This window comes from Sciurus vulgaris (assembly GCF_902686455.1).
Source record: "Sciurus vulgaris genome assembly, chromosome: 16".
Lineage (NCBI taxonomy): Eukaryota > Metazoa > Chordata > Mammalia > Rodentia > Sciuridae > Sciurus > Sciurus vulgaris.
In genome coordinates this window covers 27,199,515-27,218,407 of record NC_136477.1, presented here as the reverse complement: position 1 = coordinate 27,218,407, position 18,893 = coordinate 27,199,515, and the positions used below count along the sequence as shown (strand labels likewise).

At 37.3% G+C, this 18,893-nt stretch overlaps 1 protein-coding gene across 4 annotated transcripts in view; it reads right to left on the bottom strand.

Annotated features, from left to right (window-relative positions):
* Positions 1-1,053: 1,053 nt before the first annotated feature.
* The window catches only part of OXSR1 (oxidative stress responsive kinase 1), a 101,445-nt gene continuing 83,605 nt past the window's right edge, over positions 1,054-18,893 (bottom strand). For 2 of the 4 annotated variants that reach the window (XM_079115619.1, XM_079115620.1), the window contains exons 12-18: positions 15,404-15,439; positions 10,884-11,030; positions 9,369-9,427; positions 6,590-6,642; positions 5,029-5,097; positions 4,201-4,265; positions 1,054-3,766 (exon numbers count right to left, since the gene is read on the bottom strand). In XM_079115619.1, the coding sequence (XP_078971745.1) occupies positions 3,692-3,766; positions 4,201-4,265; positions 5,029-5,097; positions 6,590-6,642; positions 9,369-9,427; positions 10,884-11,030; positions 15,404-15,439 (504 nt within the window). In that variant the 3' untranslated portion in view covers positions 1,054-3,691. The other 2 variants (XR_013759986.1, XM_079115621.1) reach the window with 2 other exon arrangements.

The following is an 18,893-nucleotide window of genomic DNA, read 5'->3' as shown; positions in this document are numbered from 1 at the left end:
TGTGTATTACTAAGGAGCCAACCTGAAAAGGCTGCACACTGTGATGCTGCCCACATGACAAGGCAGGGACAGTAAGAAAGATCAGTGGTTCCCTGGGGAGAGTTGGGGAGGGAGGGCTGAGACACCATTCTGTGTATTACAGTGGTGGCTACATGTTGTTATTCATTTGTCAAAACCCACAGACTGTACTGCACTGAGTGGACTCTAATGTAAACTACTGACCTTTGGTGATAATGACGAGTCAACATAGTTTATCAATTGTACCAAAGGTAGCTACTAGCACCTTGTTGTGGGATGCTGATAGCAGTGAAGGTTGTTCCTGGGTGAAATCTGAGAATAAGCTGGAACTCTCTATACTTTCAATTTTACTGTGAAACTGCTCTAAAAAAGTCTTTTATAAAAGCAAATGGGGTAAATGATCTGAACCCAAAGGAGGAACCCTTGAACTGAACACAACAGCTACAGGCTATATGGGGCTATTCATGCCAGACACCACAGCCTGTGCTCTGAAATACTGGGACCCACATGTAGGCCTACCATATATTTTGGCCACTTCTCTTGGGAAGGATTATGATCAGGGATATGAGATAATTCATCTAGTAGTTAAGGGACAGGAATACAAAGGAGCCTAAAATCTTATATGAAATTCAACTATTTCAGTATCAAAGCTGAGCAGGGGCAGGTTTAGTCCTGCTAAACACTTTCTGAAAGGGATTTCCAAGGGCTTGACCCTGGCATCTTTCCACTGCCCCAAAGCATAAGCAGAACCAGTGAATCAGAAAAGATCAAAACATAGTATGAGTTCCATATCCCAGCTTGTCAGATTTCCTTGGGCAGACCTCATCCTTACCTTTTGGGATTCAAGTTTCCCCAAATGACAATGGTTTTAAGCTATTCTAGGCAATCTGTAGGTCAATAAACACATTTTATATAGCTTGTATGCACTTTGGTGTTTGCTTATTCACATGAAAAATTGAAGTCAGTAGTAACTCCATGACCTACTCCCCACAGCTCCCAACCAACAGTCACTGAAGTAAAGGATCCACACAACACTAAGGACAATTTATTTTTTATTGATTAAAAATGAAGAAAACATGCAGTAAAATACAAAGTCAAAAAAAGGGAGGAAAGTTGAATATTTTACATCTTTCATAATCTAGCATCATGTCATAAGAAGGAACCTCCACTTATTGATACATCATTATTCTATCCTCAAGATTATTAAATAATATCAGGCTGGCTCTAGGATTTGGTTTAAAACTTAAGCAAAAAACCCAAACAAATCCATTAGTAATTTAGAAAGACCATATGTTTCACAAATAGCATTGGCACATATTACCTTGTGCTAGTTAGTCCCTACTCCAGGGACAGGGGTATTCTGGGGACCTAGTAACAGAGGTACACCCTGAACCACTACTACTGGAAAGGAGTGAGGAGGCTCCCTAGGACACATGCTATCTCAACTGGGCAGTTTCTGTTCACCTGTTTTCTCAGCATCACTGCACAAGCCGGCAGAGGGAATTCACCACACATCATGCAGAAGAAGAAATAACACTGTCATGGGACTTGGTGTTTGTCTCCTAATTCCCAGCAAGGCAAACAATGAACTGAAAAAAAAAAAAAAGATAAAGCACCAGCCCCCACCTCTATTGTCATGCCTATCCCACTGCAGTTCAAAGCTATTGGTGGGCTGGAGAAAGTGAACAAGACTGCTCACTCCCAGCCTGGGCCAGACCACCTCCAAATGAAAAGCTAGAACAGAGTGATGCCACCCTCACCGTGGGTTCATAAATAGATTATAATGGGCTTGTCTGAAAGAAAAAAGGACTCTAGTTGGCAAGCAACTAGCCTGTGTCTAAGAGGAAGGACACTGTACCTTCTTCATACCTCATTACCAACTGCCTATCCTTGCTTTTCCATCCCTCACCACCGCCACCATCACCGTCAACACTACCACCATCAAAAAAGGAAAAGAAAAAGCTAAATATTTTTCCAGTAAGCTGGTCAATCTCTTTTCTCCCTCCTGATTCAGCAAACTCCCTTCTCTTACCAATCATGCTGGGACCTTGGACTTTGGTGTCTAATCTTCTAATATTTCCTCCCAATCCCCATCCCAAATCCAACTCCTCTCACACTCCCCAACATCCACCCCTTTACCAACATGCCTTTACACCTGAAGCAGGTAAAGAAAGCCCATGACTAAAACTGTAGACTCAGAATGAATGACATAAAGGTACATCAAGTCAGTTATGGGGAAAGCTTTCAGGTGTGTTCCAAGAGAAAACCAGGTCATCTTGTTCAGACCAACAACAATGGAAAGGGCTCGAGAGATTCTGTATAAGTCAACTCTCCCCTTTCCATGGGTCCAGAGCCCATCTTTGTGTGTCTCTTTAAGGCCAGATTGAATATCTCATTCATACATAAAACTTGGTAACTTGGCAGGGTTATTAGCACTTATACAAGTCTGACTATGAAATAGGAAAAAAGAAAACTCAATCCTACTGATTATTCACATATTGCATTATGAGTGCTCTTTTTTAAACCTAAAGAATAATTTATATAATTTCTGTAGAAAATCAAATGAACACTGTCTACTCATAAAACCTAAAGGTCACGGCACATGTGGTTTCGCTTTCCATCTTGAGTCAGGTTCAGCACACAGGGTCCCCCTCCACCGAGTCAGAGAAGGAGAGGGATGGAAGCCGGGCCTCTAGCCCAGTGTGAGTCTCCGTTATTGCTGTAGTAATCTCAGCCTTTTACACCCACTTCCTTCCTCATGACTTGAAGGCCAGGTGCACTGATTTTTGTAGGAGGATCGAGGAGCAGTTTTTCTTCAATTTAATTTCTTAGAATTTGAAAATAAATACTTCCCCAGTGATATGAGTTTTTTTTTTCCTGTTCAAAAACCACCTCTGGCAAAATTTACTTTTACAAGCTATTACTTGATGTATTCTGCAAAAACAGTTCAAAGTTCCACTTTGAAGGATCTGATGGCTGAAGTTTGACTACAGTCAGATGTTTTGCACCAGCTGAAGTTAAGGCTAGCAACCCTTTCTGGAGGGAGCAATGAAGGGGGTGCCTGAGAGCAGCTTTAGCAAAACACTTAGAGACACCATGAACAAAAACAAGAACACAGTTTAGGCTGCCTCCGTCTGAGGCTGTGCTTTTTCCTAACAAAGGTTGCTAGAATTCACATCAGTACAAAGAAAAAAAAAACACTAATTAAATTCTCTGGGCTCCAGCTAAACAATCAACTTTTAATTGCTACTTCAGTGGTAGAGATATCCCAAGATGCCCACCTCCTGGCAGGTGTGGCAGGACGAGGATGCCCAACGTAGCTGCTACTTTCCACCTGGGCCATTACTGGAGTAAGGCAAGAATGAGCTGAGCGATCTCCCTCCTGGCCTTGAGGCACACGGGCCACTTCTCAGATGGCAGAAGAAAGGGGACATGTGCAGCACATTTACTAACGGAACTCTTTGAGGGGATGCTGGCCACTGGTGATCCAACTTTACTTTCCCTGTGGGAAAAAGGGGAATGATGGCAAGAAGAACACAAAGAAAGAATTCTAAAGCTCCTAGCCGGGAGGTTCTTTGCTGGGTTCTTTGGCAGTAGTGGGTTTAGGCCAATAGAAGCAACAGAGATACGCATGTGTGGAATCTCCTTAGGCCGCCTCTTCCAGGGCTGTGTTTTAGCTGATGCTGAGCTGGGCAAATCCTATTAGTTTGCCATCATCAGGAATATCTGAGCCTTCAACACCAGATGCCTGAGGACCAAACAAAATGACAAGTTGTGGCTATTTATAAACAAAATTGCAGGTAACAATTAAAACTAATATGGAACTATGGGAAGGCAGGCAGTGGGCAATGGGTCCCTGGGACACAAATGGGAGGTGGATGAAAGTGTTTCTTCCAGAAAAGACGGGATATACAGCTGAAGTCAGACTGGCTTATAATTTCACTTCAGAACAGTTAAGGGCCTAGGGTTGGAGGCTTCTGGAAGTAGAGAGAAGTCAGGGGAGTCTGTAGGGGAGAGGCAGTCAAAGGAGACATAAGAGATCAGCCCAGAGTTTCCGGGAGATTAAATGAACAATGCCATATTTTAATATTCTCATTATTCAGGGAATACAAAAGCTTGTTTACAGAGATTGCTGATGTGTAAAAGGTTAAGATGGTTTAATAAGGAGAAAAGGATGAATACCAGCTTGAAAGTGACAGATCGATTTGACTGAGGTTCTTCCACAATTTTCTGCAAATTAGCTGCCACTGTAATCAAACAGAGAAAAGCAATGAGAAGTTATTACATAAATTCACTTTCAAAGAAGTTAAATGGTGGTTAAGCTTTGTACAATCAAAATGGAAGCAGAAAGATCAATCATTTCCCAAAAGAAAGCATCTTTTAAACTCATTCCCCATGGTACACACAATGAATAACTGGCAAATTAACTTCACTTAAAATGTAACAACTAGGCTAGGAAAGACAGGTATGTTTTGCCTGTTAATAGACCAGAAATTCCAGAATGGAAGCCAATAAAGTATGAACTATGGTCTGGTTTTGTTCCACCTGCAAACTAAGAATAAGAATGGTTTAAAAATGACGGACTACAACATGGCCTGCAAAGCCTAAATGATCCATTGTCTGGCTTTTTGCAGGAAAACTGTTCACCTTTTCAACGTGATGGTCTTCCCATCAGTAATGTACCTGTGGCCTACCTGTGCCTTTTCCCTTTCTTCTTGTTTTTTCAAAACAGATGAAAAATGACCAAGCTCCTGTTTTGTGACTTTACCATCACCTTTACCAGAGTATCCCAGAGACCTGCGTGTGTTTTCGTTTACTACCTTTGGAAGTCACAAAAACTCAAAAGTGGGATGTTTTTGTTTGGCAGAAAATGTCCTCAGACCTGTAATTTTGGCCAAGCCAAGAAGCATTTCAAGAGTCATCAGACCTATTCAGTGGAAAGCAGTCCTGATTTTCCTGGTACTAAGTATACAGAGACACGGGGCACAAGGCAGAGCACAGTATAGTTACCTATTACTAAATCCCTTCCATCGACCAGGCCAGCAGAAATGAGTTCCTGAGAGACACCCTCCGCTGTATCTGAAAAGGACAAATAAGAAGGCATTCCAATTCTTGTGCACATATGTCACTGCTAACGCTCAAAGCCAGTATGTGTGACAGCACTGCTAGATCCAAACAAGCTACTAAGCCCACAAAACCAAGGCTGTCTGGGTCCTGGTTCCACTGGCAATTATCTCAACTGAGAAATTTTCATACATCTGACTAGAAGGCAGAATTGATGTGAACCAAATATCAGTTCGATGTACAGATAACTTTTTAAATGGTGGAATGTAGAGGGTTAAGGCCCATGTCAGAACAGCCATTAACAGTGACTCTACAGAGAAAAATCCTATTTTTGAGCACAACCTTAGACTTGAGCTCTAAGCTCTTAGATAAGATGTTGAATGTGGAAGATCTCCAGTGCTAGTAAAACAGAACATTTATTCTCAAAATTTGAGAGAACAAATTATAATCTCTTCTCTTTTGGTATTGTATTTCAAGTTTTTTCCTAAAATAATTTTCCTATTTATCTTGTGAATTTCTCCTTACCTAGTGGTCCCAGGTAGTATAATTTGAGCAATGGGTGTAAAGATAAAGTAAAAAAGATGAGGATGGACTACCCCAATTCATTTCATTTTCAACTGACTCAGTGGTGCTGGTTCAAGGGCTGGACTAAGCCCAGGGAGGGAAAAGGAGAGCTAATGGGGAGGAAGTACACACATATTTACATAGACAACCAGCAGTTTCAATTAATTTCTGAATATATGAGTTTACATGATTCTAAAAAAGTGAAACAGACACACCTCAGTACATTTGCATCTGTTCTCTTTAATGGCCAGATGCCAATACTGAGACAGCAACTGTGAGATGTAATAAAGGTAACTGCTGATTTTTGGTCACTCAAATCAGAATGTTGAGTGACAACAGCAAAAAAACAAAAACAAAAACAAAAACCAAGCCTTGTTCCAGGTTGCAGTTCACAATCAGAAACAGTATATACCAAGGTTCAATTTCTGCTTGAGATGAAGGGAGAATGGAGGTGGTTTCTTCTTTACTACCACACAGAACAAGCATGTACAGTGAGATAAGAACGAGAACTATGAACTCAGATCTTTTTCAACTTCAGCTACCTCTCTGGATCAGTGTGACCTTGAACAAGTTACTTTTCTCTCTCTCTAATGCCTGAAATTATCATCTAGTAAATGGGGATAATAATTTTTTCTTAGAAGGTTGTTGCAAGAATTTAGTGAGCTAATGTTTATTAGCAAAATACCTGGTCAGTTAATAAAAGCTATATGCAGTAAACAAGAGCTACATTCATTTCCATTTGTATTATTAATTAGGTTTTCTAAGTGAGTTTAGTAGTAAGAAACTCTTATTTTATTTCATTCTATTCATTTGTCCCCCAAAACCTAAACCAAGAAATTTTTACCATCTTAAAAAAGCAAAATATGTCTAAAAGACAAAATCTTCACACTTGATTAAACAACACATTAGAAGTTAATCTACTTTAATGGTTTTGATGCCTCACCTCTCCCAGGAGTAAATTCAAATCGAATATCATTTAGTTCTTTTTTGGAATTCCTGTGGGGGGAAAAAAGAATTAGATAAAATAAGAATTTCTGAATTTATGCATAAAGGTCTGCCAATATATATCAGGAAAGGTGTGCCTTGGAAAGATTAGTCTGTTCCCACAGGTTATATGACTTGTTCTGGTGTGCTGACACTGCAGGGCTCAGAGCCAACAATTCAGAATTATCATCTAGCTGTCCTAAGTCATTGAATTTATGTCTCCTGTTGAACAATATAAAAAATCTCACACTTCTACCAATGCACTGGGTTGTTTTGTACTGGGGATTTAACCACTGGGTGCTTAACCACTGAGTCACATCCTCAGTCCTTTTTTATTTTTTATTTTGAGACATGGTCTCACTAAGTTGCTTAGGGCCTTGCTAAGTTGCTAAGACTGGCCTTGAACTTGTGATCCTCTTGCCTCAGCCTTCCAAGTCACTGGGATTACAGGTCAGGAGGGCTCTGCCCTTATTAGATTGATTAATGTTGTTAAAGCAGGAGTGGGTTCATTATCATGAGTGAGTCTGTCATAATGTGAGTTTGGCCCCCACTTGCTATCTTGTCCTTCCACCAAGGGATGAGGTAGTGCAAAGGCCCTCACCAAATGTAGGGCCTTCAACTTTGAACTTTGCAGTCTTCAGAACTGTAAAAATAAACCTGTTCTGACAGATGATCATATAAAACTAAGGAAAAAACCTATATGAGCACAGGGAGGTATGATTAAAATGACATAGGATGCCCTTTTCATCCTCATTCCCATTCTCACACGCCCATCATGCCTAGGAGGGTTCCTTGCCCACCATCAGTGACCATCAATGATCACTCATAGCAGACTTGTGAAACTAAATACAAGATGCTCTCTCAAATCCCACAGGAATTCAGAGAATACACAAGACTAGGATGATGAAGGAAAGTCTCGAAGGTAGCTTTTAGACAGGACTTAATAGAAGGATTTGGGTAGACAGAGGACAGGGAAAGGAATCAGGCCCAGAATGACCACAGAGTTAATATATGGCTCTGAGAATTTAAACATGTGATTGGTGAGGTATAGTGATCATCACACCACATACTGAAGCTAACCAGGTTCCCTAGATGTTCTGGTTGAAGGTGGAGAAATTGGAACATTATGTGTAAAAGAGATATGCCTCATCACTTAAGACTCAAATCTATTTTATCTAAACAAGGTAGAGGGTTTAGGTCTACTTGACAAATAATATACTTGAGGATATTTCTAAAATTGTGCTTTAAATAGAACAAGTCATATAACCTGTGGGAACAGACTAATCTTTCCAAGGCACACCTTTCCTGATATATATTGGCAGACTTTTATGCATAAATTCAGAACCTGCTCCCAAATGATTTCCCCTTGCAATACCTTATCTCTATACTTGTACATAAAGACTCACACTGATGCAGGTATACTACCCAAAAGTGCCTTAACTGCATAAGTGGATCCTACAAATCAACATCCTACCTAGACTTGAATATCAAAAAAGAGGCATTTAACTTTCTCTTTTCTTGGTGTTCTTCCACAGTAACTAGGAGCACTATACATTGTTCTTTTTTATTGGGAGGTAGGGTCCCAGGAATTGAACCCAGGGACCCTTTTATAAAAGCCCAGGGTCTTGCTAAGTTGCTGAGGCTGGCTTTCAACTCCTGATCCTCATGCCTCATCCTTCTGAGCTGCTGGGATTGCTCACATGCATCACCAGACCCAGCATAGTCTGTTCTTACTACGTAATTCTTTATTCTTTCTGGAAGCTGAATAAATTAAGATAGAAATGTTCAGCACAAGTTTAGTGATTTAATTGGTGTGGTAGGCACAAACAAAATAATATTTTACTTCCAAAACCAGTCTGGAACATTAGTCATTAAAAGTTCTCCAAAGAACTCTAACTGCTTCTATCTCTATTATGGCCTTATAGGGAATGCAACTCAGAATTCATATGCAGAAGTGGGGTTAGTCAATACTAAATCAGTGGAATTCTTTTTTAAAATGTTAGTAATAGTTAAAGTGGGCTTGGGCTGTCTCAAATGACACTTTTTCAATACTAATTTTTTCAAAGGCATTTATGAATTGAAAGAGACCTAACTGGAACAATACAACAATCAGATATTTTGATAAGAAAATTCTGGAATCCTAATTCAGGGTTCCTAATCTCCTGTCAGGGGTTAAGGGGTTGAGGGGTGTTTAAAATGAACAAATTGCTACCCAGGGCACTTACTGCTGAGCAGTCCACCAAGACCACTTTGTATACCCCCACCAGAACTACCAACATTTGCCATATAACACAGGAACAAAGTAGGATATATTTAGAGGTTTTCCTTTTCATCTTTATTTGATCCATCAGAATCACAAAGCACTCCCCTCCTGAGTTAGTCCTAGAGTCCGTGATTCTTATATGGTCACATTTTAAGACTAAACTTCGGATAAACCAGTTAGTGCTGCTCCCCTAAAACTGTTTCTCAATTACAGACTACACTTTCTAATTCCAACTAGCTATGCTACAAATGTACACATTTTTCACTATTAATGAAGAAACTGAGAGGATATGCGCATCAGTTAGTCACATCAACTGCTAAAGCCTGGCCTCACGCCGTTGCTATTACTTCTAAGAAATTAATATAGCATCACATTAACACCTACTGATACTGGGGGGACACAATGCTGTCTAGCTACTCTCAGCATGGATTATTACATCTACAAGGAACTCACAAAACATAAAATGTCCTCTTACCTTAATCTCAGTACTAGACTGATTGGGATCTTGGTTTCTTGTGAACCTGAAGACAGAGCCTAAAATGCATTGAAAAGTATAAAGTCATTGCCTGGAACATTAAGCGTGGAGGTAACTCCAGAGGAATCATCCACTGGCAGCAATTCTCTTCCTCTCCAGCTGAGGTCATCCTCCTCCCTAAGACACTCCCTGCTGTTGCAGGACATGCATTCCACAGCAGCAACAAAAGCTAAACATCAACCTGTATCAAACATAATTAAAGAATTCTCAAACCCAGATGAAATTCCATATATTTTATATTTTTCATGCCCCTGTTCCCCTATACAAGGGTGAAAAACTAGATTTTTCACTTTAAAAAATCTGCCAGTATACCATATGGCAACACACAAGTAGGGCCTAAACTAGTTGCCACCCAATGCCATTCAATGGAAGATTCCAGGTCTTTCTATTAAATCTCTCTGAACACTGTTTAGGTATCTCTTGCTTATCGGAGGACATAAACTCTAAGTTACTTATAACCTAATTCTAGTCATTGGTTTTTTCCAAAAGAACTGTATATTTTTCCCATATGATGGGAAGAAATGGAAAGCTGGAAGGATGAAAAGGTTACAAGTAGTTATACCCATGACTAACTGGGCATGCCCAGGGCACTGGTCTTCAAAGTTAGAACACAAGATGATACACTGGCTACAAAAGGAAATATCAGAACTTTTTTTTTTTAATTTACTTTAAAAAAATTTTTATTTTTTTGTTCTAATTAGTTGTACGTAACAGTAAGATGCATTTATACATTTTGAAAGATCATATATAAACTTTCATTTATTTTTCATCTAAAATGTTGGGGGGGGGACAACTTCTAACACTTAATAAAGAAACTGACACAAAACCCTTACTTTATCAATATGGCATAAGGTCACATATGCTGTATCAGAGGTTTTCCTGAAGAGAGCATGAGTGTTACTTAGCACATAGGGATTCACAGAGAGGCCTTCGCTCACTCAGCTACTTTCAGCATACAATTTAATGAAGTTGTGCGTATTTGACTAAATTTATACATTACATTGCCTATTTTAACAAAATCAACTCTCACAAAACTGACATCGTAAAAGGAATAATTTAGAAAACCACGGGCTGTAGAAACACAAATAAATGATACAAGCAAAAATAAGCAAAACAAAACAGTACAGCAGATGATTCTCCTAGTTCCAGCATGAACTCCATCAGTTGCATTTTCAAGTTAATAATGATCTGATACAGAGACAACAAGAAATTAGCCAAAGAATTCTAATGTTTCAAATGTTTTCAAACTTAACTTATTGTTGCTTAAAAGCCTATGTGATCCTTATAAAACTCTTTTATCTTCATGTGAGTATTCAAAACTATGAAGACAGTATTTACAACTTGTTCCAAAATCTACTAAGACAACAACCTGAGCACGTTAGGCTGTTTCACATTAATATATGATTTTCTAATCTACCGGTACTAGATGGCCATTAGAGGACATCCCTGCTTTACCTGAGCTGTTTTCGCTGGCTCTGCAGGTGGTGGGAGAGAGACTTGAGTTGGCTGTGTAGGCATCTGTCCAGATGGTTGAGGTAGATGAGCAGAAATCTGTTCTGGAACTTGGAGCAAAGTACCCATGGGATCCGTTGTTGAAAAGAGCTATAATAAAACCATGCATACAGTGCTGTTTTAACTTGAGTGAAAAGGGAGGGAGATTTACTGATAAACAGAGACTTACAGGGTGATATTTTCAAAGTAGTTTTTACAATGTACTGGCTTGTTGACACTTCTCTAAATAAACATATCAAACAAATAAAATATTTCTAGGTTTTTTAGTTTTTACCAACTTTGAGATACAATTTACATGCTTTTAAATTCATGCTTTTAAATTTTAAATTCATTTTAAGTATATAATTCAATGATTTTTGCACAATTTATAGAACTGTACAATTATCACCACAATGCAGTTTCATCACCCCCAAAAATTCACCTGTCTTTAATTCTTGCTTCCACATTCAGGCCTACACAACACTAATTAACTTGCAGTTTCTGTAAATTTGCCTTTTCTGGGCATTTTGTATAAATGGAGCATCTAACAGTCTATTGTGTCTGGCTTCTTTCACTTTGCATCATATTTATTTTTAACCACATTTATTCCATTCCTTTCACACAGCAAAACAGCATCTCCAAAATAAAGAGTTAAGTAGGTAAAGTATTTAAAGTATGTATAGTGTTTCTGTAAGAAATCACTGAAGCTATATTTTTCTACACATGATACTACGGTTTGATCCTGGCAAAATTTATGTTGAGGCTTAATTCCCCAATATAGTGGTATTGAAAAGGGTGAAACCTTTAGGAGGTGGGGCCTAGGAGGAGGTTAACGGGTCGTGTCTGCCCTTGTGAAGAGACTGATGCTGGTCTTGTAGGAGTGGGTTAGCTTCTGTCAGAGTGGGCTGTTATAAAACAGACAGCCTGACCCCTCCAGGAATCTTGCCATGTGATCTCTCTCATACACACTCCATGCTTCCATCATTGATGCCATTTGCCATGCTACAATGCAGCCAGAAAGCCCTCACCAGAGGCCAACCACAGGGAACTGCATCATCTTGAGCTTTCAGCCTCTGAAACTGAGAGCTAAATAAATCTCTTTTCTTTACAAATTATCCAGCTTTAAGTATTTTGTTATAGCAACACAAACTGGGTTATGACATATGGGAACTTTTACTACTTATAAAGAAAGATAATCAACCAATAATTCCTTAACACACCTAAAAATGCATTTCAAAAATGGGCATGAAACTATAACTAAATTGTACAGATATATATTATCTTGCATTTTTAAATATTTCATAATTTTAAATTATGGACTTTTGGGAAAAAACTGATGTTGAGTAAAAAAAAAAAAACTTTCAAAACTTTCAAAACTTTCAAAACTTTCAGAGGTCTAATAGCTAATAAAAGTAAAATAAAGAAGATCAGAAGTAAAATTTTATATCATTAATTTCATACATAAGAGGAAGTAAAAAGTTCCTCATTGGTTCTAGATTTTGACAGAAATATAGCACATTAAGATTAGTCAGTATGAAAGTAGAAGGGCGACTTTCAGGGAAGAGGAGGGAAAGTAGAGGTAGAAGGGAGGCAGGGAAGAGGGGAGGGCAAGGAGGACAGAAGGGAAATAGGGCATGATCAAAGCACAATATATGCATGTATGTAAACATCACAGTGAAGTCCCTTAATTTGTACAATATGTTAATAATTATAATTAAAAAGATTAATTTCAAAAGGTTAGCTTCCAAACTGAATACACATGTTTATCTATAATAAAGACAAAAAGGATACAGAAAACAAAGCAATAAGATGTGAAGAAACTGGAATCCCAGTTCACTGTTAGTGGAAATGTGAAATCATGCAAGCTCTATGAAAATAGTATGGCCATTCCTTAAAAAGTTAAACACAGAATTACCTCATGATCCAGCAATTCTACTTCTAGGTCTATACCCAAAAGAATTAGAAGCAAGGTTTTTAACAGATATGTGTATACCCATGTTCACAGCACCATTAATGCACAATAGCCAAACGACAAAAGCAGTTCAAGTGTTCACTGACAGGTGAATAAACAAAAGGTGGTGTACACATACAGTGCAGTAATAGTTGACCTTAATATGAAAAGACATTTTGACATGGTACAACATGGATGAACCCTGAGGACACTGTGCTAAGTGAAATAAACCAGAGAGAAAAGGATAAATACTGCATGAATCCTCTTATATGAAATACACAGAACAGTCAAAATTTATGGAAACTGAAAGTAGAAGGGTGGCTGCCAAAGGACAGATGTGGAAGAAAATGAAGAGTTACTGTTCAATGGGTAGAGTTTTAGTTTGAGAAGATTAAAAAGTTCTTCAGATGGCAGTGACGGTTTTATTCCAGCATGACATAACTATATTTAATGCCAATGAACTAAAAAATGATTAAGACAATAAACTTTAATGTCATATAAATTTGTTACAACTAAGTTAAAAAACAATGTAGTGAACATGAGAATATGAGTAAGAATTCACATGGAGAAGTTATTTAGGCAAAGGCACAAGTAGAACACTAAAAAGAAAAACTAAATAATCTATGAAATACCTTCTCAATTTCTAAAAATTAGTCAAGGTGGGCTTAATTAGAAGTAACAAATAATTCTAAAACGTCAGCAGATTTAAACAATGAAAGTTATTCTTACACACACTTCAAGTATATTTCTGACCAGCATGAGTTCATCCCTTCATTCAGTCAGGGATGCAGATTATCACAGACTGACTCCTCTTCTGCTAAGTTTACACTGGCCAAAAGAACTGACACGACCACACATAATTTCAAGGGTCAAGGAAGTACAATTCTATTGATGTACCAAGAAGAGGAGGCAGAAATATTAGTGAACAATGGTTCCACAATAAGTTATCAAATATTGGTCTGCTAATATATTAATGTACAGACTTGTACATTGCTAGTGATACTGCAGAATACTTCAACCACTCTAGAAAGCAGTAAGGAGATTCCTCAAAAAACTAGGAATGGAATCATCATATGATCCAGGTATCTCATTCCTTGGTATTTATCCAAAAGAACTAAAATCAGCATACTATAGCAATACAGCCACCTTAATGTTTATAGCAGCACAATTCACAAAAGGCAAATTATGTAATTAATCCAGATGCCTATCAATAATAGATAAATGAAGAAAATGTGTAGTTTTACTCAGTGACAAAAAAGAATGAAATTATAGCATCTGCTTGTAAATGGATGGAAATGGAGAACATCATGCTAAATGAAATGAGCCAGTCTCAGACAATCAAGGGTCGAATGTGTTCTCTCCTATGTGTGAGCTAGAGCAAGCTATTCTCCTCTTCTTTCCTAAGGACAGAATATCATAAAGACATAGGGAAGATTAGCAGAGCAGAAGAAGGAGACTGAGAGGGAGAGGGAAGGGATGGAAAAGGAGAGGAAATGCAGAATGAATTTTTAAAAAATCGAGCTATGTTCATACATAAATACATCACAGGGAATTCCACCTTTATGTGTAAGTACAAAGAACAAATCAAAAATAAGTAAGTAGATAAGCAAAAGGAAGACCAGTAGGAAGATCATGCATGTACAAATTTGTGGAGATGAGCCCAACTACTACTTATAACTATAATGCTCTAATAAAACAATGAAGGATAAGTCCCCAAAAATATATATATTAAGGTACAGAATTTATTTTCTTTTCATATTTTGGTGTTTTTTTGTTTTGTTTTGTTTTGTTTGGTTTTTTTTGTACCAGAGCTTGAATCCAGGATGCTTTACCATTGAGCTACATCCCCAGCACTTTTTATTTTTTATTTTGAGGCAGGGTCTCACTAAGTTGCTGAGTCTGGTTTTGAACTTGTGATTCTTCTGTCTCAGGTTCCCAAGTAGCTGGGAGTACAGGTGTGCACCACTGCACCAGCTCATTCCTAAATAATAAGGTTCTATATACATGAATCAGGTATATAATTGTACACACAAATTGTGTGCTATGTACACAAATGAAGTGGAAATACTTTATTAAGAGATATACTTGCCTTTAAACCAAATACTAACTGGAAGATGCTACCAGAGGAAGAATATGTGACATAATGGACTCATGAAATTATTTTCCTCAGGTAGTGAAAAGAAAGAAACCCAACCTAACTGGATTCTGTTTGGTAGGATTTCCTATCACACTGAGGCAGAAACTACAGAAAACAAAATTTACTTGACAAGAGAAAAGGCTTAAAAAAATTTCACAAATGTAGTAATGTGACAAATTCCTAGGCAAATTAATGCATAAAGATCATTTCCCACTTCAAGCAGCACAAGTCAAAAGAGCAAGTCATAAAGTTAAGCAAGCAACCAACTTTTAAAATGTAACTGGTATTAAGGCTCATTCCCATTTAGGCACACATATAAAGGTCCTTAAAATTAGAACTAAAATAAAACAAAAGCTTGTATAAAACAACAAGGATTTAATAATTGCAATTACTTACCTCAGAATTTGTTAATGATTCTTTCACTCGAGGAGACTAAAAGAATACAGAAAAGGATGCTTGTTAACTTGGACTTAGGTTACTTATAGGAAGTTCCAAATAACTACAAGTAATGTTGAATGCAACCAACTTTATTTCATTCTGATTCATAAACTAACTTATAAGTTACCATAGTGAGTCTTCTGAAAAAAAAGAAAGCTGCTGTGATACTATTGTATTTTTTTATCCAATTAGTCTATAATGAATACATCAGTATACTTACTGTATTTAAAATTTTTACAGTTTTGGCTATGTAAGTAAAGATGATGGGGACTGTCCTCAGTTCTCAGGCAGCAGGGAAGTCACATTCAAAGTAACTCTTCCTACTGACTATGAAAATATTGTGCACCTAAGATCCCAGACCAAAAAAACCTTCAGGCTAACTATCCAACACACTCTCAAAGCACAGTAATGGATTATGGATTAATGGAGAAAAGTCTTGAACCAAAATTACAGAACAATGATCTGAAAGTTGCTTTTCAATAGTCTACAACCTACAAACAAAGTCAACTGGGATGGATAATAGTGATGACTAAAGACTGGGAAAGTTATGGTGGTGTGGAGGCAGCAGATAGCACGAGACTGGATAACCAGTACCCAAACAGTTAAGACAGAAGTGTTAAGTTCTAGTGTTATACAGAACAATAGAGTGGCTAAGATTTCACAAAAAGCAATTATGTGTTTTATGTATAACTAGAAGAGCTTGAAAGCTCAAAACACAAAGGACTGATAAGGGGACAGAAACATTCAACTACCCTAATTTGATCAATACATGCAATATGCAAAAATTTTAAAAAGAAATGGGAATGAGAATGTTAATACCCTGATTTGATCATTATTCTCTAAACATGTATCTAATTATCTGTATCCCATAATTTTGGCTATTAAAATAATAATTTTTAAAAAGTAAGGGGAGGCTGGTATGGTGGCATATGCCCGTAATCCTAGCAAGGTGGCTGGTTGAGGCAGAAGGATCACAAGTTTGAGGCCAGACTGGGCAATTCAGTGAGGCCCTGTCTCAAAAGAAAAAAACCCCAAAAAACAAAAAAAGCTTGGGATATGGCTCAGCCATAGAGCCCCTCTGGGTTCCATCACTAGTACTACTAAAAAGAAAGAAAAAGAGAGAAAGTAAGGAGGGGTGGTGCCTCCTACTATCCCTTACTCTTATTGTTAGAAATCTGGAGATCTGGTACATAAATAAATGTTGATGGTCTGAAAATAAAGAATGTCTAGAGGAAAAAAACTGGCACATTAATACGAATTAACGTAAGATCTCAAGTACCTGGTAGAGACCAATATTTATTTGAAAATGACCAATTACAATCTGCCACATGAAAACCTAAGCTAAGTTTATTTAGAAAATCATAACGGCTGGAAATGATTCTGGGATCCAGACATTATAGTTTCAAAAAGAACTTACCTCTACACAATCATTAATGTATGGCAAATCCTACCAACTATGGATTCAGTCAGGCTGCTTGAAAGACCAACTTAGGTTTTGTAATTTTCATCACCATTTTATTAAGTAGAATCAAGGTTCAGATAAAAGGTTAAGTTGTTATAGCAAATAAGTGGTCAGACCAAAACCTTTTTAAAAAATTTCTCTATTTGAGGGCTCTGGGGATAGGGTGTAACCCAGTGAGAGAGTGTTTGTCTAACATGAGCGAGGCCCTGGGTTCAATCTCTAGTACTGCTGAGGCAGGGGATTTTATATTGGGAAATAATTTCAAGTTTTCTTTCTCTTTCTTTTATAGAAAAGATGCTACAATAAGAACAATACAAAAGACACTATTATTGACCTTTTTTTTATCATGTACTAAAGTTTGGGTGCACACTTTCTAAATATATATACATATATATATTTTTTTTAAATCACTTTTCCTGTACTATGTGAGAATAAGCTGCATATACCATGGTGGTTTACCACTTAAGAGAATGTGATTTCCTAAGAACGGAGATATTTTCTTAAAAAAATTTCAGTACTTTTTCAACTTCAGTAAATTCAACAAAGATGAGGTCTAGGATCATGTACTACGATTACATTGTCACTATCTCTTTAGATTTTTAAAATCTGAAATATTAATATTTTTAAAAATATAGAATGTGCCACCCTACCATTACTTTAACAGAATATTATTCACTTGGGATATGTTTGCTGTTTCTTCATGATTAGACTTATATGAACTTCCAGTTGGAAATCTGCATAGTGATATGTCTTTCATAGGGTATTTAATGTTCATCTGCCATCCCTGGTGAAAGTTAATTTTAATCACCTGGCTAAAGCGTTTTCTAAATTCTCCAGTAGATAGTAACTATTTTCTTGTCTGGCAACTAAAAGGTAAATCTTAAAAATATCCTGCTCCTCAAAATTCCCCCTGTATTTAGCACCCACTGATGATTCCTTCCTGATCCAATGACAATGGTTATAAAATGATGATTCTTCTATCTCTAATCTTCCTCTCCACATTTACCAGCCAGCACTTGGCAGTCTAGTGTAATGAAGAACCATCTTCCTCCTCATTTGTTTATGTATTTATTTATAATTGGTATAGACTCACATATTCCTATTTTTTATTCCTATTTTTAAGGTAATTATTTGAATGGTTATATTGTATCACTGTTTCAAGCTGACTTCTGTCATTCATTCCCTCACATTTTTCTTTCTTTTGTGTAAGTTTTTTTTTTTAACTGATAAAAAGAAGATATTCATGATTCATCTAATATTTTCCCTGCCCTGGAACCATCATTTTCCAGAGTTCTTTTAATAGGAGATGACATCAGAAAATATTTTCTGGGCATAAGGTGTGCTCACTGTTATTGTTTCTTGGCCTTTCAGTAAACAAAGCTTGAAAATGCACACAAGCATGTATATACTTACATGTTAGAGTCTTCTCTACCATCTCTAAGACTGAAAAAAGATAGTCAATTACTGTTTTAAATTACTTGGATTAGTTCTTTTCATACCTCTTCAGAAGTTTCATTTTCCCTTAAAATATAATGTAGACTCCACTTCTGTCAACAATAGATAACAAGGGGCTAGATTTACCCTTCTGCCTGAAACAATAACAAAAAGAAGAAGAAAGAGAGAGAGAGAGAGAGAGAGAGAGAGAGAAAGAAAGAAAAAAAGAAAGAAAGAAAGAAAGAAAGAAAGAAAGAAAGAAAGAAAGAAAGAAAGAAAGAAAAAAAAAGAAAGAAAGAAAGAAAAAAGAAAGAAAGAAAGGATGGATGAAAAGAAAAGAAGAAAGGAAATCAAGAAGAGTAAAGCAAAGAAAAAGACAATACATGAAGCAAAGGTTTTCAAGACACTGGATAACAGTCAAAGAAAGAGTGTGATCCCTGAAACATAGGAAACCAAAGGGTGTAAACTGCACCTCAGAATATGCCCTGAGAGTTTTGGGGATGCTATGGCATAGGGAAGGGGAACCCAGGTGGAATCCAATTAACTTCCTGA